At 38.5% G+C, this 22662-nt stretch overlaps 1 protein-coding gene across 1 annotated transcript in view; it reads right to left on the bottom strand.

Moving 5' to 3' along the window:
* Positions 1–22662, bottom strand: part of LOC124270825 (protein diaphanous homolog 2-like) — an 89464-nt gene that overhangs the window by 45357 nt on the left and 21445 nt on the right. The window contains 1 exon segment of the mRNA XM_046705887.1: positions 14361–14540. Coding sequence (XP_046561843.1) covers positions 14361–14540 — 180 coding nt within the window.

The following is a 22662-nucleotide window of genomic DNA, read 5'->3' as shown; positions in this document are numbered from 1 at the left end:
TCTGCTTGATGAGCAGACACTTTAACCATTAGGCTACCCCACTGCTCCAGTGATCTTAAAGCTGCAGATGGTTGTGACTTCTACACCCTAACATATACTTGAGGTAGTCATAGCGCCAAGATATATTTGTGGAAGTAGGACTAGAGTGAGTGAGTGAGCTTAGTTTTACGCCGCACTCAGCAATATTCCAGCTATATGGCGGTAGTCTGTAAATAATCGAGTCTGGACCAGACAATCCAGTGATCAACAGCATGAGCATCGATCTGAGCAATTGGGAACCGATGACATGTGTCAACCAAGTCAGCGAGCCTGACCACCCGATCCTGTTAGTTGCCTCTTAGTCTTACGACAAGAATAGTCGCAAGTGGGACTAGTAGTGAAAGGATGGGGAAATTATACATGTCAATGAATTCCATTCAAACATTGAAATCATATCTGAATTTGTCTTTGAAAATATTCATTATTGACAGCTGTCTTTTTATCTTGAATGATAACCCAAAAATTCATGGTTTAAAATTGGTTAAATGAGGTACTGGTGTAATATCAAAGATATTGTTCCTGGCAAAATCTTCTCAGTTAAATGAGGTTTTGAACCCCTACTCGAGACTTCTTAAAAGTTTATCTTCTTCAAGTTCTCTAATGAATTCAAGTAGCAGCACTTATTTACACATTCTGTGATTTTAAAACAAGAACTACTTTCTCTTGGAGTCAGCGACACTGACACCTGACACAGACAGATATCGCAGACGACAACACAAGGAGACCACTGTCACCCCTAGTTATTTACAGACAACATCTGGTATTACCCGAAGTCCAAACCCTCTACAAGAATAAACCCATGTTTATAAACACAGCCTGATATATTCATTTAGAAAGTCACATTATGGTAAGGGTTTTACTCAACACCATTTTTCGTCCAAACTGAGGGTGGATGAAAATAGTGTCATAGTGTAAGGTAAAACACAAATATTATGGATGACAACTTCTTCTTTATTGTATATCACAATGTTTCTGGGCTATTCCTTGCCCCTTCGTCAGATGAATTGTAACAAACAAGATACATCAATGAGTATATATACTAAGTGTATATACAATAAATTGGATAAGGTATTTCACAGTTGATAATATAATATGATAACCTTCCCATTCCAAATTCCATTCAAGTATTCCAATCCAAACTCCAGTCTAAAATCCATTCCATACCTACACTTTGCCCAAAATAGTTAACATTATGAGGCACTTCAGATGCAGAAAACATGGCTGTCAAAATCACAAATGATCACAACATTGTGCTCTGCATTTTACTCCACTGATGTTACTATTCTGAAAGAATGAACTTAGATTAACAGTGACTGTTTTTCATTAATTAACATTGAAATCCCCATCTGATACATCAGCAAAATTCTTTGCAATCATGTCTTGGGTCACATGTTGCCAACACAGGAATCCATGGTTATTTCTTGCATCCCAAAACATTATGTCTGAGAGTCTTCAGGTCAAGATCCAGGTCAATCCATGTGTGGTAGCTCCAGCTAGTGAGAAATGGGACAGGGTGAAGTCTCTACTTGATCAAGTTTGAAAACAAACTGTAGCTGTTTACAGAAGTCCTGGGGAAGTCACACACAAGCAGACGGACTGGGAGCTTCATCTTGTCTCAGCATCCTTCTTGCAATTATCAGCTGCAGATGGCATTTGTGGTGGAATGCCACCATTTGTTGACTGACACCGTTTGGTTTTATGTTGTGTGGGTCTAAAACTCACCTTATGGTAAGCTGGTGAGTCGAGGTATAATGATGCATGAGTGAATGAGTGAGTGAGTGAGTGAGTGAGTGAGTGAGTGAGTGAGTGAGTGAGTGAGTGAGTGAGTGAGTGATTCCAGCAATGAGTGAGTGAGCAATAGCGGGGACACCAGTGATGACGTGAGAAATGAGTTTTAACAATGCTGCATGAGACCACGATACAAGATGTATCTTGATAGTATGGATGTGATACAATTTGTATCAGGATACAGTACTTTTGTTTCACATGTTCATATTCCCGCCCTTTTTGTAGGTGAATCACAACACTGAATCATTGTTTTCAAATTTCACATAACAAAGATGGGATATTGTAGGGCAGGAGAAATACGTAAACTTTCAAGGCAATATGCAGAATCTGGTATTCATAGCCAACCAGGAAGTGAATGTGTTTAGTGTTACGTCACATTCAGCAATATTCCAGCTATATGGCAGCATTGAACCAGACAATCCAGTGATCAACAGCATATAGTTGGAATATCGCTGAGTGCAGCATTAAACAACAAACAAAACTCACAGACAGACTTGAGCAACCACTTGGCGATTCGATATTAGGTGTATTATTTATAAAACTTCAAGGAACATCCACTTCTTTCTATATCTATACTAGTTCTATAGTTATTGTCATTCGTTTTGACCTGCATATCATGGAGGGGTGGATATACAAGAATGGGCAATAACCTGGAGCTAAAAGCGGTAAAAAACTTCCAGCTCAAATAATGATAACACACTGAAACATCCCCAAAAATCACTCTCACTCACTCATTCAAATTGTTCCACTAGCCAATAGGTTGCCTTAAACATAATTTTGTGAAACTGAGTCTAAGCTAAATTTTTCTCCTCAATTAATATTTAAAAGTAATAACTTTCTCCGTCAGAATAATTTGCAGGGTTATTTGTTGGGCTACGTTGTACAGAACAACTTTTGTTGTATGTCAATGATTAAAGGTATGGGTGTAACAATGCCCTTATCGCTGAGATCACTTTGAACACAAGTAGCCAGGTAGGTCACATACAGGAATGCTGTAGCCTGATCTACCGGTGATCCCTATGAACTTTCAGCTGGAGGGTATGTCTTACGATAACACTCTTACCTTCTTGTATTCATAACTCACATAATCTCACGAGGAGAGCTTATCTCAAGAAACATACATTTACCCTTCAATCAACAAGGAATACAATAAAATATGTTTAGTATCAGGGTTTTACCTCGACTTACAAACATGGACTCCTAATTATTAGTTTTTAGGGTCCTTGCAGGCATTACGAAGATAGTCTGTAAGTAATGGTGTAGAGAACTGAAGGTTTTGATGATTTCTTCAGAGCCTGTAATGAATCATTGATCATGTGGCCTGATAGGTGAAATGATGCATGTAACTGCTCTGAAAGAAACCAAACACTTGGCAGAGTCATAGATGTGTTGTGGGAACAGTGAATGATATTGTGCATCCGTCTGGATGCAGTGAATTTTTTCTGCGTCCATTCTCTACATTTGTGCATACTGGACGCACATTTGCGGGTCGCGTAAAACCCTGACACATGGAGACTTTGTTACATCACATCTATTAGTTTAGGGGTGGTAGGGTAGTCTTGTGGTTTAAGCGTTCACTCATCACACGAGGGCCCAGGTTGGATTCCCCATATGGATACAATGTGTGAAGCCCATTTCTGGTGCCCTCTACCATGATAATGCTGAAATATTTGCCTAACAGCTGCGTAAAACTAAACTCACTCACTCACTCTATTAGTTTTTATTCAATTCAACTGAAACATAAAATCTGCTAGGATTACCAAATGAAGCAGGTTCAAGTAGGGAATATATATTATTATGTCCCGTGTATCATTAATCACATGATGCAACAACAAGGTGAAAGATAATAACACTGGCCAGATGCACTGTCATTTAGGTGACGGTATAATTGCTACATAAACCAGAGCTTCACACTAGCTTCAACATCAGAGAGTCAAGTGACACTGAACCTGACAAAATTATGTGTCTGGCTTCATAAATCTGGAACCAGAGAATTATTATTACTCAAATGGCAGTTACATTTTCAGGGATCAACGACTGACCCCATCTGCTGACAACAGATATGTACTATTAAAATCTGAGGCATAAGGACCCCGTTCAACAAATGATAGTAGTAGTTCACCTATTCTGTCTCACAGTCTCTGAAGCACATTATTTTCACTACAACCTAGACCTCCCTGCAATGCTAAAGCCCTAAATGAAGCAAGTCTAGATTTCCCCAGGTTCTGAATCTCCCATCTCAGTAGGTCTCCCTTTCAATTTTGATGGGTTTTTTGTTACTATCAAAATTATTTATATTCAGAGACTAAGCGTTAGTTTACATTTCGACCATCATAAGTCTTTGTTAATGAATAGAAGTTTTGATCACCACTGAGCTACAATCCCTTTGAGGAACAGATGCCTGAACTATTTCCACCAATTCAAGGTTGTGTACTGTGGTAAAAGATCATCTGTATCGTGATAATACAGGATAATTTACCAAGCTCCTCTTGAACATAATCAGAACAGATGCTTATTATGACGTTTATTTTCTGATTTCAAAATTAAGCAACAATAGTTAACAAAATCGGTATCATAATAATCCAGACACTTGTAGGCCTGAACAGTTGGGGGGTATTTCTAACATTACCTAGTCTATCGTACAGACCCTGAAGAAAAAAGCAACAATAGTTAACAAAATCGGTATCATAATATCCAAGAAAACAGCCCATTACCTAGTCTCGTACAGTCTAGAAACCCATGCAAGTCTAGATTTCCACAGCTTCAGGATGAAGAAAGTCCCTGGGCTCCTTTTAATTGTATTTACAATTTTAATTTAAAAACTTTTATTTTCTGTATTATATGTTCATTTGAGAGACGAGCTGTTAGTCTAAACTTTACCTAACATACCCCAAATTACGGCTATATCAGCAGTATTTCAGACACATTTTTGCCCAGGAAATTACTCATTTCTACTTACTACCACTATAACACAAACACAGCAGTAAAAAATATATTACTCGAAATAAATAAGAGAAAGTAACAAATACCATCCAGTCTTTTACTGCCTGAAAACTCATCAGTTTGTGTAACTCATTTCGTATTCTACACATTCGAGTGGAAAAACAAACGACCTCAACAGCTAAATAAACAATCTGGAATGTATTACTGCCGGACATCAACCCGTAGTTTTCAGCATCAGAGGACAATTCATTCACTCTTTCAGGTCCGATTACTAAGTGAATGTCTGATGTTAAATGCAAGTCAGCAATATTCCATCTACACCACACCTGTCTGTAAGATATCACAAATTTCCAGTAAATATTCATGCCTACCGTATTTTCCATATTAAGCATCCTGCTTCAATAATTTCCCCTAAAACTTCTTGACCTATATAGGTTATCTTTACAAATCTGAAAATGTAGAGATTGTTTCACAAAATATAGCAGAGCTGAATTTCATATAGTTGCCTAGTAACTATTGCAGGAAATGTTACTTCCATTACTGTGACTACGGTAACACAAAAAGAGAACAATAACAATGCCCGGAATGCCCATGTAAACAAATTGATAAATCAGTGAATGTCCTCTACTGCAGGCTTCACTGAGGTCTGTCAAGAAGATCAGTCACGGCCAATCTACTTTAGTCATATCTGTGATGCCTGGAGACTCATGGTCATAAATATTTGGGGTTCTTGGTATGATGATTTGTGAGCCAGCTTGACCACTGTACTGCAGTAAATAAAGTACAAAGTATGTGTCCTGCCTACTGCTGACAACAGATGGGGATGGCCTTCAGTGAATCTGGACTTAAGACTTAGAATCTGATTAGACAAATTATTCTGTCCAAACATTTGCTGTATTTCAGAACAGAATATCATAAAAATCATGTGCCTCTATCAAATTAGTTTTAAACAGTCCACCATCCATAGTGGGACCAACAGCGGATATTATCCGCAACCATTTCATTATAATTAGTTTTCATGAAAATAGGAACAAACATTTTGCATCCAGTAAGACCCTGCTTCAGCTGAAACACCACAGAGATTCGTGCTGTAACGCACACAATCCACTTCTCTCTGATAGCGTACCAGACAATCAATTATTGATAAGAGTGATGTAATTAATTGTGTCCTCATCACGGCTAAGCCTGATAAAGCCAGCTCCGTACTTAGTACATACACACAGCTGTCACGTAATATACTGCCAGCAGAAGCGGGTACGATTCAATGTTCTGTGTGACTGTGTCAAGGACAAATAGACCGAGTACTGCTCTTGAATGTATAAATCAATATACTCCACCTACTATACAAGCACAGGCTATATGAGAATGTTACTTTAACAGATAACATTCCAAGACCCTCCAATAATCCCATAATGTACCATAATCCAATCAAACATAGTCTGGGAGGGAGAGTTGGTGCTTCAAGATGAACGTGTTTTCAGGACATCCAGCCTGTGGTGATGAAGAAGAGGTAGGAGTAGAGGTTTTGGCAATGTATCCATGTCACAGTGAGTGAGTTTATTTTTATGCCGCTTTTAGCAATATTCCAGCAATATCACGGTGGGGACACCAGAAATGGGCTTCACGCATTGTGCCCATGTCGGGAATCGAACCCGGGACTTCGCTGTAAGAGCAAACACTCTAACCACTATTCTACCCCATCGCCCTCCATGTCACAGTATGTAAACCAACAAGAGGCATGTCTGAGAATGGCAACAGACATACTCAGATACATACATGCACAGAAGTTGGTCTAGACATATAGTGGCCAACACAGATGGAGCTGGATGACCAAAGTCAACCTTCAAAGGAAAACAGAAACAAGGAGAGAAAGAGATAGGAAGAAGATAGGCCCCTGTCTACAGAGGAAGACAGATGGAAGAAGACAGATCTTCAATGGATGACATAAATGGGACATGGACCCCAAGTTGATTGACAGGAGACCCTTTGCAATGTACTCAAGTAGACATACCATCAAAAGAAGATACAAATGAGACCCTTAGCCATATACTCAAGTAGACAGATGGAAGACACAAAGGAAACTGATAGAAAGTAGACAACTCATTGAGAGACAGGAGTCCCTGAAAGAGAAGAAGTCACAAAGTCTCAGATCTGTCTGATGGAGACCACGAGAGAGACCCAGGCTGGAAGAAGTCACATGACAACAATGCAGGGACAGGACGGATGTAGAATCAGGATGTCTTCATCTTGTCAAAGGTCAAGTTTATGAAGAATGATGACACTAGATTAGAGCTGTGAGGAAGACAAGTCTTACACCCAGACAACAAACCATAAGCTTGACAACAGATGTCAAGCTGATATAAATCACTTCATACAAAGCAAATCTTTAAATGATTGAAAGGTGCACACATCAGATCCTGTTTGCTACCAGAGTTGAACTAGAGTCTAGAATTCAGTGTAATTCAAAGACTGATCCTGGGTTTAAAAAGAGATCAACTGCATGTACTTCTTGTTATTATAAACACAACAAGAAACTCTGGACAGCCAGCTTCCTTATGGTATATTACGACATTGCATCCACAAAAGATGTTTGTGACCTTGAAACCTAAATATACTTCCTTTCACACCATATAAGTAACACAATTCTGTAATTCTATGCGTCGTCGATGCACTGCTGTTCTCAATGCCGATGGTGGATATACCTGTTATTGAGCTTGTGACATGGTCGTTTGACCCTTGTCCCGCTTGTGGACTCGTGACGTCATTGTGATTGACTTTTCAATTGAAATTCTCCCGACTTGTTATGGTCTCATGATCCCTCCATTAAAGTTTATATGTACCTTTGACATTGTTATCATACTTATCAACTGGGATAATATTTTGACAATGCACAGTTTCTTTATATGGCTAGTATACATTAGTGGATATCTCGGCAAATATGGTAATATTTCTTATAAGAATAGACAAACAGTCAAACAACACTGTCCAACTTTGATGTGTCAAACGGATGTTTCAAAGAAAAAGGTCAGTCCCCAAATATAACTACAATATTCCCTGTTGTGTGGTGGTATGAATAACTCTCAGTATTTACATAAATTCGTTCAACCTAGACACATTATTTGTATGATTCTTTTTTTCCTTATGCATATCGGATACAATACTTTGCATAAAGAAATCCATCCAATTCTCCATCCCACTTATTTCATTTACATCTTGCATATCATCTGCTCGACTCAGGTCAACCAACAGTTTCGGTGATAATGAGTTAATAATAACATATTATTTCTCTATTAGCAATCGTCAGCCTATTTATGTTGTACAGTTCCCAGTGAGATATTGCTTACACAAGTATTCGTTTCTTCAATAGCAAACAATGCTTCAACTGTTTATCTAGTGTAACTGCAGCATTATATATCCATTCTATCTGTCATCTACAAACAGAGGGTTGTGTTTCCAGTGATCCAAGTACTTTATAAACAAAGCAACAAGATAAGCATGTTTAGACAGATATATATATAAATATTGTATACAATGGCAAGACCAGATTGTTTTTCTCGTTTACAGTCAAGCCATCCATAATTCATTCATATCTTTTAATACAAATAAAACTGTCTTTCCTTGAAAATGTATTTTATTTATATATCTTTTTTAATTGGTGCAGAAAACATAAGTTTATATGAAGTGTTTGATATATTTCTTCTTGCATTTATATGTGTTTACTTCTTGCTTCTTCGCACATGGACTACAAAAATACCATAAAGTTAAAAAATAACTTCCAATGGCTTATTGACAAAATGTCATGGTGTCTTTACAAAGAAGATTAGTGAGTGAGTGAGTAAGTTTAGTTTAGGCCATACTCAGAAACATTCCAGCTCTATGGCAGTGGTCTGTAAATAATCAAGTCTGGACCAGACAATCCAGGGATCAACAGCATGAGCATCGATCTACGGGATTGGGATATGATGACATACATGTCATCAACACATGTGTCAACCCAGTCAGAGAGCCTGACCACCCGAACCCGTTAGTCGCCTCTTGCGACAAGCATGAGTTAACTGAAAATCAGTTCAAACACGGACCTTCACGATCACAAAGGAGATTACTGTAGTATGATATATTGAAGATATACTGAACATATACAATGTGCTGACACATGACGTAATCATCCAACACTTGCAGATATCCAGGGACAGTCACTCCAGCATCATCAAAGCGCCATGCCAGCTCAAAGTTCCATTGATCAATAGCAACCATATACAGTAGTACTACAGCAGGTAATTCCACTATGACGTCAACAGTGGCAACTCTAGGAGCAAAGCTATAAATCACTGGTAGGAAGATATCACAAAACACTGAACCTAGAAATAATGATACCCTGAATTCTATTACAGTTGACCATTGATTTGGTGTTACTTTTCCTATCTGCGTAATCAGGTTCATTTACACAGTTTTTAAATACGTTGTCATTAAAACCTTTCATATATGATGTGTACACAGGGTTTCAGTTTCTGTTGAGGTATACCTGAGCTTGTAGAATTTCATTCTATTTATGGTCTGGGTAGCATGTCCTTGTAACACTGCTTGGGATGGAGAAGTTGAGGCTGATTTTACACTGATAAATATCATGTTTAAGATTTTCATTCAACAAGAAATATGCGTGATCAATTGCGTTTGAAAATGAGCAATTTCACCCCAAAATCTAAAACACCAATACAGTGACTGTTTCGATAAAAATATATGAACCCTGCATATTTTATCAACCAACTCGCTCCTCATGATGAGATGAAAGAAGCCTTTATTATTTGAATGTTAATTGTAAACATTTGTAAAATATTTCACTTAATTACATCGGTGAAATCTGGCTTTTGAAAGGCATTTAGAAGTTGGACGAACATGTATACATGAAACATTTGTGTGGATAACACCTGGAACACCTGATGAAGGAGCAAGAATTAGCTCTGAAACACCTGATGAAGGAGCAAGAATTAGCTCTGAAACACCTGATGAAGGAGCAAGAATTAGCTCTGAAACACCTGATGAAGGAGCAAGAATTAGCTCTGAAACACCTGATGAAGGAGCAAGAATTAGCTCTGAAACACCTGATGAAGGAGCAAGAATTAGCTCTGAAACACCTGATGAAGGAGCAAGAATTAGCTCTGAAACACCTGATGAAGGAGCAAGAATTAGCTCTGAAATGTTGTGCAAAGAATAAAATGAAGTTGCTATCCATAAAACCGTGTCATGTATTCATGGTGAAATCTGGATCAAACGATCGCAATTTCGCCAAAATCCTTACAGTTGGGACGTGTGTATCTTATACAGGTGATTGTTGGACCATGCAGAGCCTATATTCGAACACCAGGGCAGCACAATGTCAACATGGAGGTTAGTGTGACACGAGGAACAGATAGTACAGGTATGCTGGTGACAGGAGATCAGGTGTTACATCTCACACCCAACTCAGCCTCAAGGCTCTGTAATAGTCCCTCTACATTACTGTTTATTTAGCCCGGTGTTGATCCAGGTAAGGGAATTATCAGGGAAATACATCTAGAGTTATGATCAACCTGGGATCTTCACTCGGGGGGAAATATTGGGGTAAGTGTTAGGCCACAAGGGATCTTTAGTTTAGTTTGTCTGTATCATACAATATAACATTCAGGAGAATATGTATAGTAACTTGTGAACTTTGTACGTGTGGATGTAAGAGTGATTGAGTTTGGTTTTACGTCGCTTTAAGCAATATTCCAGCAACATGACGGCAGGAGATACCAGAAATGGGCTTTACACATTATACCCATGTGGGGAATCGAACCCAGGTCTCTGGCCTCGCGAGCAAACGCGTTAATGTGGATATAAGACGTACATGATGATAAATAACAAATTATTACATCATTCAAACAGTGTAAAAGTGAATCCAGCTCCTAGATTACTGCGCTTGTTCCACAAAAGGTCTTTGTGGTAAGATGATTGTAATTCCTATACTTCAATATAAGCCAACACGGCTCCAAGGCGGCTTGATAAAAGAAGCCCTTTACACTCAGTGCTGATACATGTAAGTCATACGCCCAACCCACCTCAACCCTGCACAACACGTGCCCACAGGAGCAACAGAACATCCAGCATCATGCAGAACAACTTGTAAATCAAACAGACTGCTAATCACAAAAATTCAGAGCCTAATGAGGCATTCGGCAAAAGCTGCATAACTTTAAGGAAACAAGCATTGTCACTAAGGTGACATAATCCCCCGCCACAAATTATCAAATCAAACTTAAAAAGTAATGAAAGTTTAAGATGAAGTTAAATGTCAACAAAAACATGACCAGTCAACCTCTCTTGATATCTGGCTCTTTAGTTGTTCAAACACACATATTTTCAAGACTGACTTTGACCTTGACATGAATGTCATAGTGTATGAAATATGCAAAACTAGTACTCAAGCAATTGCTTATTGAAAAACATTCAAGGGAAGTCTTGAAAGTCTATGAAGAAAATCAAGTGAACTGTTCTTAAAATATCTTGCTGACAATTCAGGTTAACATGCAATCTTAAAAGTGTCGTCGTGACCCTAAACATTATGTGAAGGTCACCAAAATTGACTGGGCCCTGCGCCTTCCCTAGATGAAGCTTGGAGTCAAATATGAAGAAAATCCACTGAATATGTTTTGCGATATCTTGCTGACTATCTTAACATGCAATTTAACATGCTGAAATCTTCAAAGTGTCTCTGTGACCTTGAAAATTAAGTGAAGGTCACCAAAATCGACTGGGCCCTGCGCCTTTCCCTGGATGAAGCTTGGTGTCAAATATGAAGAAACTCCAGTGAATGGTTCTTGAGGTATCTCGCTGACAAGCATAACATGTAGGTTAATATGCTGAAATCTTCAAAGTGTCTCTGTGACCTTGAAAATTAAGTGAAGGTCACCAAAATTGACTGGGCCCTGCGCCTTCCCTAAATAAAACTTGGTGTTAAATATGAAGAAAATCCAGTCAACGGTTCTTGAGATAGCTTAACATGCAGGTTTACATGCTGAAATCTTCAAAGTGTCGCCATGACCTTGAAAATTATGTGAAGGTCACCAAAATCGACTGGGCCCTGTGCTTTCCCTAGATAAAGCTTGGTATTGAATATGAAGAAAATCCAGAGAACGGTTCTTGAGATAGCTTAACATGCAGGTAAACCGTTAATGTCCCCTTGTGACATTGAAATGAAGGTCAAGGTCACCAAACTTGACTTGGGCCTTTCTTATACTATGATGAACCTAGGTACCAAATATGAAAAGAATCTAGAGAACGGTTCTTAAGATATTCCAATTCGTACGTATGGACGGAGCCTAATATTACTAAATGCGCGGCGGGGGATAATAAGCCCTTTACACTCACTGCTGATACGTGTCAAACATCCCCCACTTATACCCTGCACAGGGGCGTTGGGGTAGCCTAGTGGTTAAAGCGTTCGTCACGCCGAAGACCCAGGTTCGATTCCCCACATGGGTACAACGTATGAAGCTCATTTCTGGTGTCCCCTGCCATGATATTGCTGGAATATTGATAAAAGCTGCGTAAAACCTAACTCACTCACTCACACCCTAACCTGCACAACACAAGAACACAGGAGCATCAAAACATCTATCGTCCATGCACAACAACTTGTAAATCAAACAAACTGCTAATCACAACGATTCAGAGTCTAATGAGCCATTCGGCAACAGCTGCAAGACTCTGGTGAAAGAAGCCCTATACACTAACCCACGGAAGCCATACACCCAACCCACCTCTAACCTGCACAACACAAGCACACACGAGCATCAGAGCATCCATCGTCCATGCACAACAACATGTAAATCAAACAAACTGCTAATCACAACGATTCAGAGCCTAATGAGGCTTTCTGCACAAGCTGCATCCTCATCAAATACAAGTTACCAGCCTTGTTTATTGAGAAAGGTCAGGTGCATTATTGTGACATATCCCTGAGTATAGAAGCGACATGTACTCCACACAGTTGTAACCACACTAACAACCGACTGGTGAACCATCCCCAAACACCGCTACAGAAAGGCCAAAGTGTCAACGGCCTGATATCCATGGCAGAATTTTCTGCTCTGGTAATCTTTTTGTCCAGGGGGGCATTATCGGAAGTTCACGACAATAAATACCTTCTGGCTGAGCTACTTGAGATTTCCCTGTGGTTTACCCAAAGAAATATTGCTTATTCACTAAGGCAAAGGTTGAGAACTCAGTCGTGTTTGTGATACAGTATATACAACTATGTATACAGTAGAAAGTGATTCCTTAAGAGTGCAAGATAAGAGTGTATGAGAGAGTTTAGTTTTACGCTGCTTTTAGCAATATTCCAGCAACATCACGGCGGGGGGCATAAGAAATGGGCTTCACACATTGTACCCATGTGGGGAATCGAACCCAGGTCTTCGGCATGACAAGCAAACACTTTAACCATGAGGCTACCCCATCGCCACCATGCCGTTATAAATGTAGGACTGTTTTAGCAGTGTTCAGTGGTTGTTAATGAAAGTCAACTAAAATTGCGCCTTTTCCCATATTATGTTTCTTTTCAAGAAGATCTTCGTTGAAAACTCGCAATGAAAGAACCGTCTCAGTCCATTTGATGCTAACAGTGTAAAACAATGCGTAAAAACATTTCACTATTGGTGAGTAGTATTTGATTGGATTAGTGATACATACGTCAGATGAGACATTGTGAATGTGGGGTAGCCTAGTGGTTAAAGCGTTCGCTCGTCACGCTGAAGACCCGGGTTCGATTCCCCACATGGGTACAATGTGTGAAGCCCATTTCTGGTGTCCCCCCTCGTGATATTGCTGGAATATTGCTAAAAGCGGTGTAAAACCATACTCACTCACTCATTGTGAATGCTGGTTTGCACAGTATTCGGGTCATATCAGCATGTCAGTTTAATGTGACAGAAAATCCCAAACTCAACTCAGCCGTTTACTACTTTGATAACCTACCAGTTTGGGTATGGTGCTGACATAGTCAGGGTGAACCAGAATTTGAACCAATAATCAGTTTCACTACACGGTCCCAAATCTCGGAAAACCATGGGTATTTAGAAAGTTGATAAGAGACGGCACTTACCAAAACCCTGAACAATCAAACCTTGTTGCACATAGAGTACTAGTGACCACAAAATAGATCAGAAGTTGAAATAAAATGGCGTTTTTTATAAGAGTTACATTGCAAGTATTTTAACTCTGGTGCTATTTTTTGTAAAAGAAATCTGTAATATACAAAAGCAGATTCTTACTTGGGGTCACTTGTAAATATTACCTACAAACTGTTCTAGAAGTTGGTCAGAGGCCATTTTTGGAACAGGTTGCTCAATACAGCGAATACACACCAAGGAGAGGACGATTGATCAATACATCAACACATCAAGACACATCATTACGATATGACTGATATTAATGTGTGACTTGCTACTAATCCAAACGATATGTTGCATATTCCTCAGTACACTGCCCATGTGGCTGTGAAGTCCTGATTGTTATTTTTCTCAAATTCCTTTACATTCAATAGCAATTCAAAACAAAGGGAGACAACTCACCAAAATGACTTCCAACCTAGCGTTGACCTCGTCAGTGGAGTATCCTTTGACTGTGGTCTCCCACGACGGCTCAGCTTGACTGCCATTCTGATCCTCAATGTACTGTTTGGGATAGCTGGATACACTCTTCTGTTTGTTCCGATCCTTTCCCAGACGAAAAGTTCCACCAACCTTGTCCAGCTGTAAAAGAACAAAAAAGGTCAGTTTTAGACACTTGCTTAAGAGAATAATATTCATCCAAATCAAATCCTTCAACTACTGTGACACACCGCTGACCTTATTCCTGGGACCACACGAACTGACATTACTGTGGAAAGATTTACACCATATTCATTAGCAAAGAAGTCATTCAACAGAAACCAAATCAGGTCTCATGATTTTCTGTACGGACTTGAGCTAAAAATAGAATTGGGATTCCCCAAACTGAACCAATGTCCAATGTCTCAGATCTATGAAACTCTACCATCATTGTACATAACATAGATCAACATGGTTAATATGCTTTTGTCTCTTATTGCATATTAAAACAATTATACACTTAAAATTAGGTAAACATGGACGATACAAGGTTTATGAAAGGATTACAAGTAATTAATGTCACCATTCATTTACTCTTTCAGGTTTCTATTGTACGAATCAATGATACAGAACCAAATTTAGCAAAAAACTGAATGATCTGCTGCTGTTTTGTTTAATGTTTACCATCACACTGTGCAGTGTTCCACCTAGTTGACATCAGGGCCTCCTTGCACACAGCACTAAGATCTTAAGTCACTAAGGTAACCTTAGTGCAAAGTTAAAGAATGGGAGTTAAGGTTAACCTTAGTAAAGGTTGCCTCGAGAAAGTAGGCTGATGTGATTTCATTCTGACAAAACAAACCAATGATTGATATTATGAGCAAATTCTCCACCATTGGGCTACAGTGACATGCAACAGGCCTGACCAGTCAATCCACTCACTTTTTTTAATACTGGCCCTGTTATGATTCCCTTGCTTATTCAGTAAATCGAACCGTATTCCGTCATAATTTCCATTCACTGTTAGTGGTCACTAGAATCTTTTTAAAGGAAGTGTTTATACACGGAACTAGTCTGTTGTTTATCTGAGTGAGATACACAAAATGGAATATATCCACGCAATGCAGTAGCATAACCTGTGGTTGTCTGCAAAATTACTGATGATAATAACATAAGGTATTACTTAAGCAAATACACACTGAAAAACAGTTCTAAAGATCACATATACTCTAGGGGGGTACAAATACATAAATCACTAATTGGCATCATTATAAATGAAACCCCGTAATTAAAACTGCTCATTTCGATCTTTAATTAACTTAAATCGACCTTTTTGACAACAGTGCACAATTCTCTCCCGCAACGAAATTTCAACCAATCAGAGCGACGCATCTCTGTGACGTCATATGAGGAATAGATATGAGGGCCGATGCAGAATTCATGTACATTTCAGGGGGTAAATTATCTTGTTTACAGGTTTTTATAAACCTGAAATCGTGACAACTGTTGTGAAAAATGAAAGCTATATGCTCTCACAATCTACTGTCTTTTAATTTTGTCTCCTGCTTTGCCTAGTTTCCGAGTTACAACTTGTTTTCATAGATGATTCTATCAAAATCGCTTGGTGTCGCTAGGCCTTATTTGTTCGAGCCAGGCGCTAGTGATAGCGAAAACGATGATCAGACTGGCTCATCACGATTACGGTTAATTTCTTCAACCTCAACAGTGCAACATTAAGAAGGGTGGATGCCCATCAGATGCAGTTATTTGAAAATATCCCCTGTAGTTCTTTTCTGATTGTAATAAAGTATCAAAGCAGTGTGGGATTTTTCAGGTTTTCTAATGCCTGGATGGTATAATGACTGATCCAAATTGATCCCATTTCTGTGTTTTTTTACCTCGATATTTAATCATGTCATGTAAAAATATGACGTCTATTATGTATGGCATTAAAAATTGACATTTGATTTATTTGAATCCGTAAACTAAACAACCCTACTTTGCCATTGCTAGAGGAATCTGAAAATTTACCTAGGAGCAATAGACGACAACGCAACGATTTGGCATGCCTTCGTTGATGTCGAGAAATCATCATAAAGACAAGCCTGCTACACACTTTATATACAACTAACTGAAAATCCTTCCTCATATGACGTCAATGCAGTGCTCTGGCCACAGAGTTACGTAACCTGTCTGTGGTTTCGTTGGCGGTCGAGAGTGAAGCAGGTGACTTTTTGGCAACTTTTAATCGCTCGGTATTAATTAACCACAAGTTTTTTAAGAATGAATTTGGTGTTCCACATAAGACTAACCACAAATCTTTCATATGTAATAGTTAAAAGAGTACAAAAAAGAAGTTTATTTGTTCTTTAAGACTGTATTCAATCCAAGTGCTACTGTTATTGACAAATGATGATGTGCTACGTCAAACAAACAGATGATACACAATTAACAGATCTATGCAGTTCTTGTAATGTAGCAAAAATAACTTGTGCATTAAAAGCCATAATCATGGTCACAATAACCATGGTAACCAAATACCATGTCTCCAATATAAGATCTGATCGAGATTGATTACCGTTTCAAGCATTATTCCTGTTAAATAAACCAAACCTGAAGAAAAATATTTTATGAGAAAATTGGAAATCAAAGAGAATATTCTGAAATTTCTCCCCAAAGGTCTTTACAGGTAAAATTACACTTCAAAAGTCTAAATTTAAACACATATGACAATTTCATGAAAAGAACTGACTCAATGGCTTAACCATATCATTTTGGAATCAAATTATGAATACAGCTGATCAAGTGACCCATTTTGAAAACTGATGTATTAGATTCTGTATGTATACTATATATAACCTTGTCCTTTTCAATACATACGACTTTAAAAATAAATGTCAAAGAGGATCAGATGTTCCTGGCAACTAATTCTTGACAAATCAGACAGCATGTGGCTGACTAAACTTTCACTAATCCATGCTGTGTAAGTCCCAGCCACAAGTATTACATGTAAAGAGCGGACTATGTAACGTTGCTGGTGCAGTTCACATGTATATATCCATGGAGGGGTGATGAAGAACAATGGACATTCCTAATACAACTGCAGCGCCCTCTATGTCCAGCTGGAGGTCATTACTACAGTCGCGATGGTGTAAACCAGACCTTTGGCAAACACTCCCAATTGAGAGGCGTTCCCCACCTACACTCAGGAGCATTCCGTAACCTGAGGCTAGATCATCATGAACCTGTCATGAGGATGAGAGGACACAAGGATGAAGGCAACGATGAAGAAGATGATGATGATGATGATGTTCATGATGATGGTGATGATGGTGGTGATCATCATCAGCAACATCATCATCATGGAAGGAAATTGGAACTGATCCTCTATATCCAACAAATGTCACAGTATTTTTAGTTCCATCCCGTGGAAGGTGAATACTGGATGAAAGCCAAACTGCAGGCCTACAACCTCACTACAACCAACTGTTACATATATGCAAGAACACATACAACTTTAAGGAACACTTGTAAACTGCATTTGATGATGTTTCAATATAGATTCTGATGTCACAATGCTCCAGTGACTTCAAGTAATGAGGAGTATATACAGAATATGGTTTGTTTTGATTTGTTTGTTTATTTGTTGTTTACATTGGACTCAGCACTATCCCTGCTACATGGCTGTCGTCTGTAAATAACTGAGTCTGGAGCAGACAATCCAGTGATCAAAACCATGAACATCCATCTACCCAATTGCTGGGAAAGAAACCTTTCAAAATTTCCCACTAGACCAAACGACCAGTAAGTGGACAATAATTAGTGGTCCTCTCTGTACTTCACTGGTCCAAACTAACATTCAAAGATTTACATAACTATCATAACAAAATTCACTGGCCACCAGGACCACTGCAAACTTATCAGTTAATGGTCCTTATGATTTTTTACTAGCCAGGGACCACAGGACCAGCGTAAATCAAATGCTTGTTACATGTATGGTACAGAGAAACTGGTATAGAGTGTACCATCTGTGCACCAATGAATGAATGAATGAATGAATGAATGAATGAATGAATGAATGAATGAATGAATGAATGAATGAATGAATGAATGAATGAATGAATGAATGAATGAATGAATCTCTCTCAACACATTTAAAATGAAAATTAACCAACAAAACATAAACCTAATAATTCACTGCAAAACAAAACAAACAAACTTAAACATGTGACCAAATTTGAAACTTGAAATTGGCATATAGCATTGAAAAACATTAAAGTTGGGTTAATGAAATTGCTGATGGTATTTTACATGAAACAAAACTCGAATATTTTCACGTACGAACTGTGCACTCCTTTCCCTATGTTACACTTACCGCAGCAGCCCATTTTAATTTCACAGTTGGAATCCTAGACATCCTTGACACCAAGAAAACAAATAAAAGCCTTGCAGCTCTGAAGACGAGGACCTTTTACTTAGCAAGGTGTAAATCAGTAAATCCCATTTCGAATCACAACACATATGGCCATGGTTTCATCACAAAGAGTTGCACGATGCCGACAAGGTATATCCCTTCAGAAAGCTTGCAGTCAAAGCCCACGTCAGAAAATTGGACGCAATATAAAAACAGAGCAAGAGTCTACAATCCAGTGTTATCACAAACATTTTGTTTTAAACATTAACCAAACATCCCGACTTGACTTCAAACAGCCTGATCAAACATGGCCGACTAACGGAGTATCCGAGTCGGAAGCATCTCCCAACAGTTCTCGACATCGTCGTATCACAGCGGTTAGGAGGACGTACATCTTTTATAATTCATGTCCTCATAATTACCAACGAGAACGCAGTGAATTCAGTTCATGCATAGCTGTGTCAACACTTCCTGAAGTTTTTACATTTCTTACACCTGTAGCTCAAAACATGATAACAAACACACCTGTGATTACAAATAAATTATCAATACCCAGTAACTCCAGGTAACACAACAACAATAGGTGGATATTTCAAACACACTCGCCATAATCTGCCGTTACTAATTATGACCACAGGAGAACATTATGTCACTGAGCTCATGATCGTTGTAGCTATTTGTCACAGAGTGGGACTAAACATTATGCAAATCATTCATGCATGTTTGACTGGTTGAGTGAGTTCCCTGTATGTACTCATTCTGCACTTGCCTTCATAACTATAGACTATGTACATACAATACAACCTGGCTATAATGTTGTTTTCTGTATGTTGGAAAATACTGTATAATAGCCAGGTTGGAAATGTAACTAGGGAGAAAAAACAGAACCGATGACCAAAACACTTTTAAATCATGTATGTATTTATTCAAAACTAATTCATAGTTCTGATTATATGTACAATTATGAATATTCAATTAACAAATTGGCTTGGAAAGTCTTTGACTGAAATTTGTGAAATGCCTTCATATTGGTAAGGGTATCAATAAAGTTCAAAAACTGGTTCATGAGTGATTAAGTATGACTGAGTGATTAAGCATGACTGAGTTATTAAACTTTCCTCGTCAGTAATTTCCGCAAAATCCCACCAGCCATAACATGTGATTACACAACGTAATAATATAGGCTTCACCTATTAATGATTTTACCATGCAATAGAAGCAGGCTTTTGACATGACGAGTGAACACTTTAACCACTTCGTAATAGCACCCCACCCTCTTAGTTCGAGTGGTTTTACACCAATTTAAGTCATATAATTTGTTTGTTTAGTTTGTTGTTTAATCAGAATTATACCCACTGCACAACGGTGAATTGTAAATAATCAAGTCCAAACAGACAATAAAGTGTTTTACATTGCTTTCAGCAATATTCCTGGTTGGAGACACCAATAATATTGTGCCCATGTGGGGAATCAAACCTGGGTCTTCAGCGCGATGAGAAAACACTTTAACCACTTAGCTATCTCACTGCACCATTAAATATTAGAAAGTGTACAACTTCACATTGTATTCAGTGAGTATGGTACATTAATATGATAAACAATTCTAAACCCAACATAGGTGAAATAACAAAATATTTCAGCATGTGATATTGTCATCAATACATAGCCAATGAACCTGAAGCCTGTCTTGTATCTTTTTGCAAGTAGCTGTCATTGCAAAATTCAATTTCAAGGATTTTTAAGGAGCAGCTGAAAACAAGGTTTTTCAAGGAACCATTGAATTCAAGTGACTTTCAAGAAGATTTTTCAAGTCGTATGTAATGTAAGTCTTGCCTGGCGCCAAGTTGTATTTCTGCCTAGTTCTTCCATTGGGACGATGGCATAGCCGAGTAGATAAAGCGTTCGCACACCATGCTGAAGACCTAGGTTTGAATCCCCTCATGTTTACAACATGTGAAACCCTTTCCTGGTGGTGATATTGCTGCAGTAAGTATTCCATTGACAAATGAAATCCAAAAGGACAAATGCCATATATTAACTGAATATGCCAGTTTCAATCTATGGAAACCGTAATTCACCAACTACTGCAAACATTTAAGTGGTTAGTGTCGCTCCACAAACTTCATTTATCAACTGAAAATGCATGAAACCACTCAATGCGAACATGAACACAACTGAACACTATGAACACCTGTAACAGGCATTATTAGAAAATTATTATATTCATATTTCATATCTATGCCATTGGCATTTACACGGCTCTCATAAACCAATCCAGCCACTCACACTTCCCCAGGAGACAGAGGAATTCACTGAACATATACTGAACTTCCAGCAGGTAACATAATACATTCCATTATTTAAACAGCCTTGTGGGTTTTCTAAAAAGATACACCAGGCTACAGTGAAGTTGATATGAAACTGAAACCACAATCAGTTAGATATCACTCCCTTTTCATGTCTTACTCTATCTGGACGTGTTCAGAAAACAGGTTAAATTTAATACTGTCACACACGCCTATTCTGCAATGATAAGTTTCTGTGAGCTGAATCCCATAATGATGGAGTGAAACTGAAACCAGGATCCTTCTCTCAAATTTCACAGAAGCAGAGTTATGCTGTAGCAACATACATCATTCATGATAGCAAAACCTTGATGTTAACTAATCATGACATTGAGGCCATTATGACTTAATGATTACATTTCAATCTACCCTAAATAATTTTCAATATGGAGAAAAATCGCTGTGTATGAATCATCAGGGGCGGTGGGGTAGCCTAGTGGTTAAAGCGTTGGCTCGTCACGCCGAAGACCCGGGTTCGATTCCCCGCATGGGTACAATGTGTGAAGCCCATTTCTGGTGTCCCCCGCCATGATGTTGCTGGAATATTGCTAAAAGCGGCGTAAAACCAAACTCAGTCGGTCAGTCAGTCAGTGTATGAATGAATGAATTCTGTGATGAACCCTGCCCACATGTAGTCCTATCAAACTTTAACATGTTTAATGTTTTATGTGATTCTGATTTGTTGACAGTTTATCTGGCCAAAATGTTACAGTTTATCATTTCTGAAACTGATTATAATACATGAAACTTTTTGTCCTGATAACCATGTATATCTCAAGGCCCTGATAACCACAGGTATTCAAGGCCCTGATAACCACGGATATCTCAAGACCCTGATGACCACAGGTATTTCAAGGCCCTGATAACCACGGGTATTTCAAGGCCCTGATAACCACGGGTATCTCAGGCCCTGATAACAATGGGTATCTCCAGGTCCTGATGACCACGGGTATCCAAAGGCCTGATACAGATTGTCACACACACATATTCACCAATGATAAGTTTCTGTAAACAAGATATTACAGGCACAATATTGTGTACATGACATATCCTTTGATCAAGGTGTCCAAATCCATTCAGACATAAGGAAATCATGATACAACACCCTATCATTTAAACCAGTACCATGATATCACACCATGTACATGATTCTTAGCGAGGAATTCACTGTCCATTCTGAACAAAATACAAACACAAGGAAGAGAAATAATGTATCAACAATAACATGGCTGAAGTTAGAAAAATCACGCCAAGCTGTTGCTCCAGAATTCAATGAACAGCCTCCATAGAAGCTCATTGATTCCACTTCCTGGGGCAACAGATTATTTTGATTTTTCCATTACAGAACAATGCATCACAATACATCAACCCCAAATGGATTATTCAGTCCTCGAACATCAGTTGTTTCATCCAATACTTGTTTGAAATTAAGCAGGAAAGTTGGGGAAAATATCTAACGCTGTCTCTATAAATGTTACTGTACTTTCTGAATGAAGCCATGATCTTCTAAAAGCAAGGTGTACAT

This window comes from Haliotis rubra, unplaced genomic scaffold (assembly GCF_003918875.1).
Source record: "Haliotis rubra isolate DU_JTF1 unplaced genomic scaffold, ASM391887v1 Scf155, whole genome shotgun sequence".
Classification (NCBI taxonomy): Eukaryota; Metazoa; Mollusca; class Gastropoda; order Lepetellida; family Haliotidae; genus Haliotis; species Haliotis rubra.
Note: the sequence above shows the minus strand (reverse complement) of the source record. Positions and strands in the feature narration are given on the sequence as shown.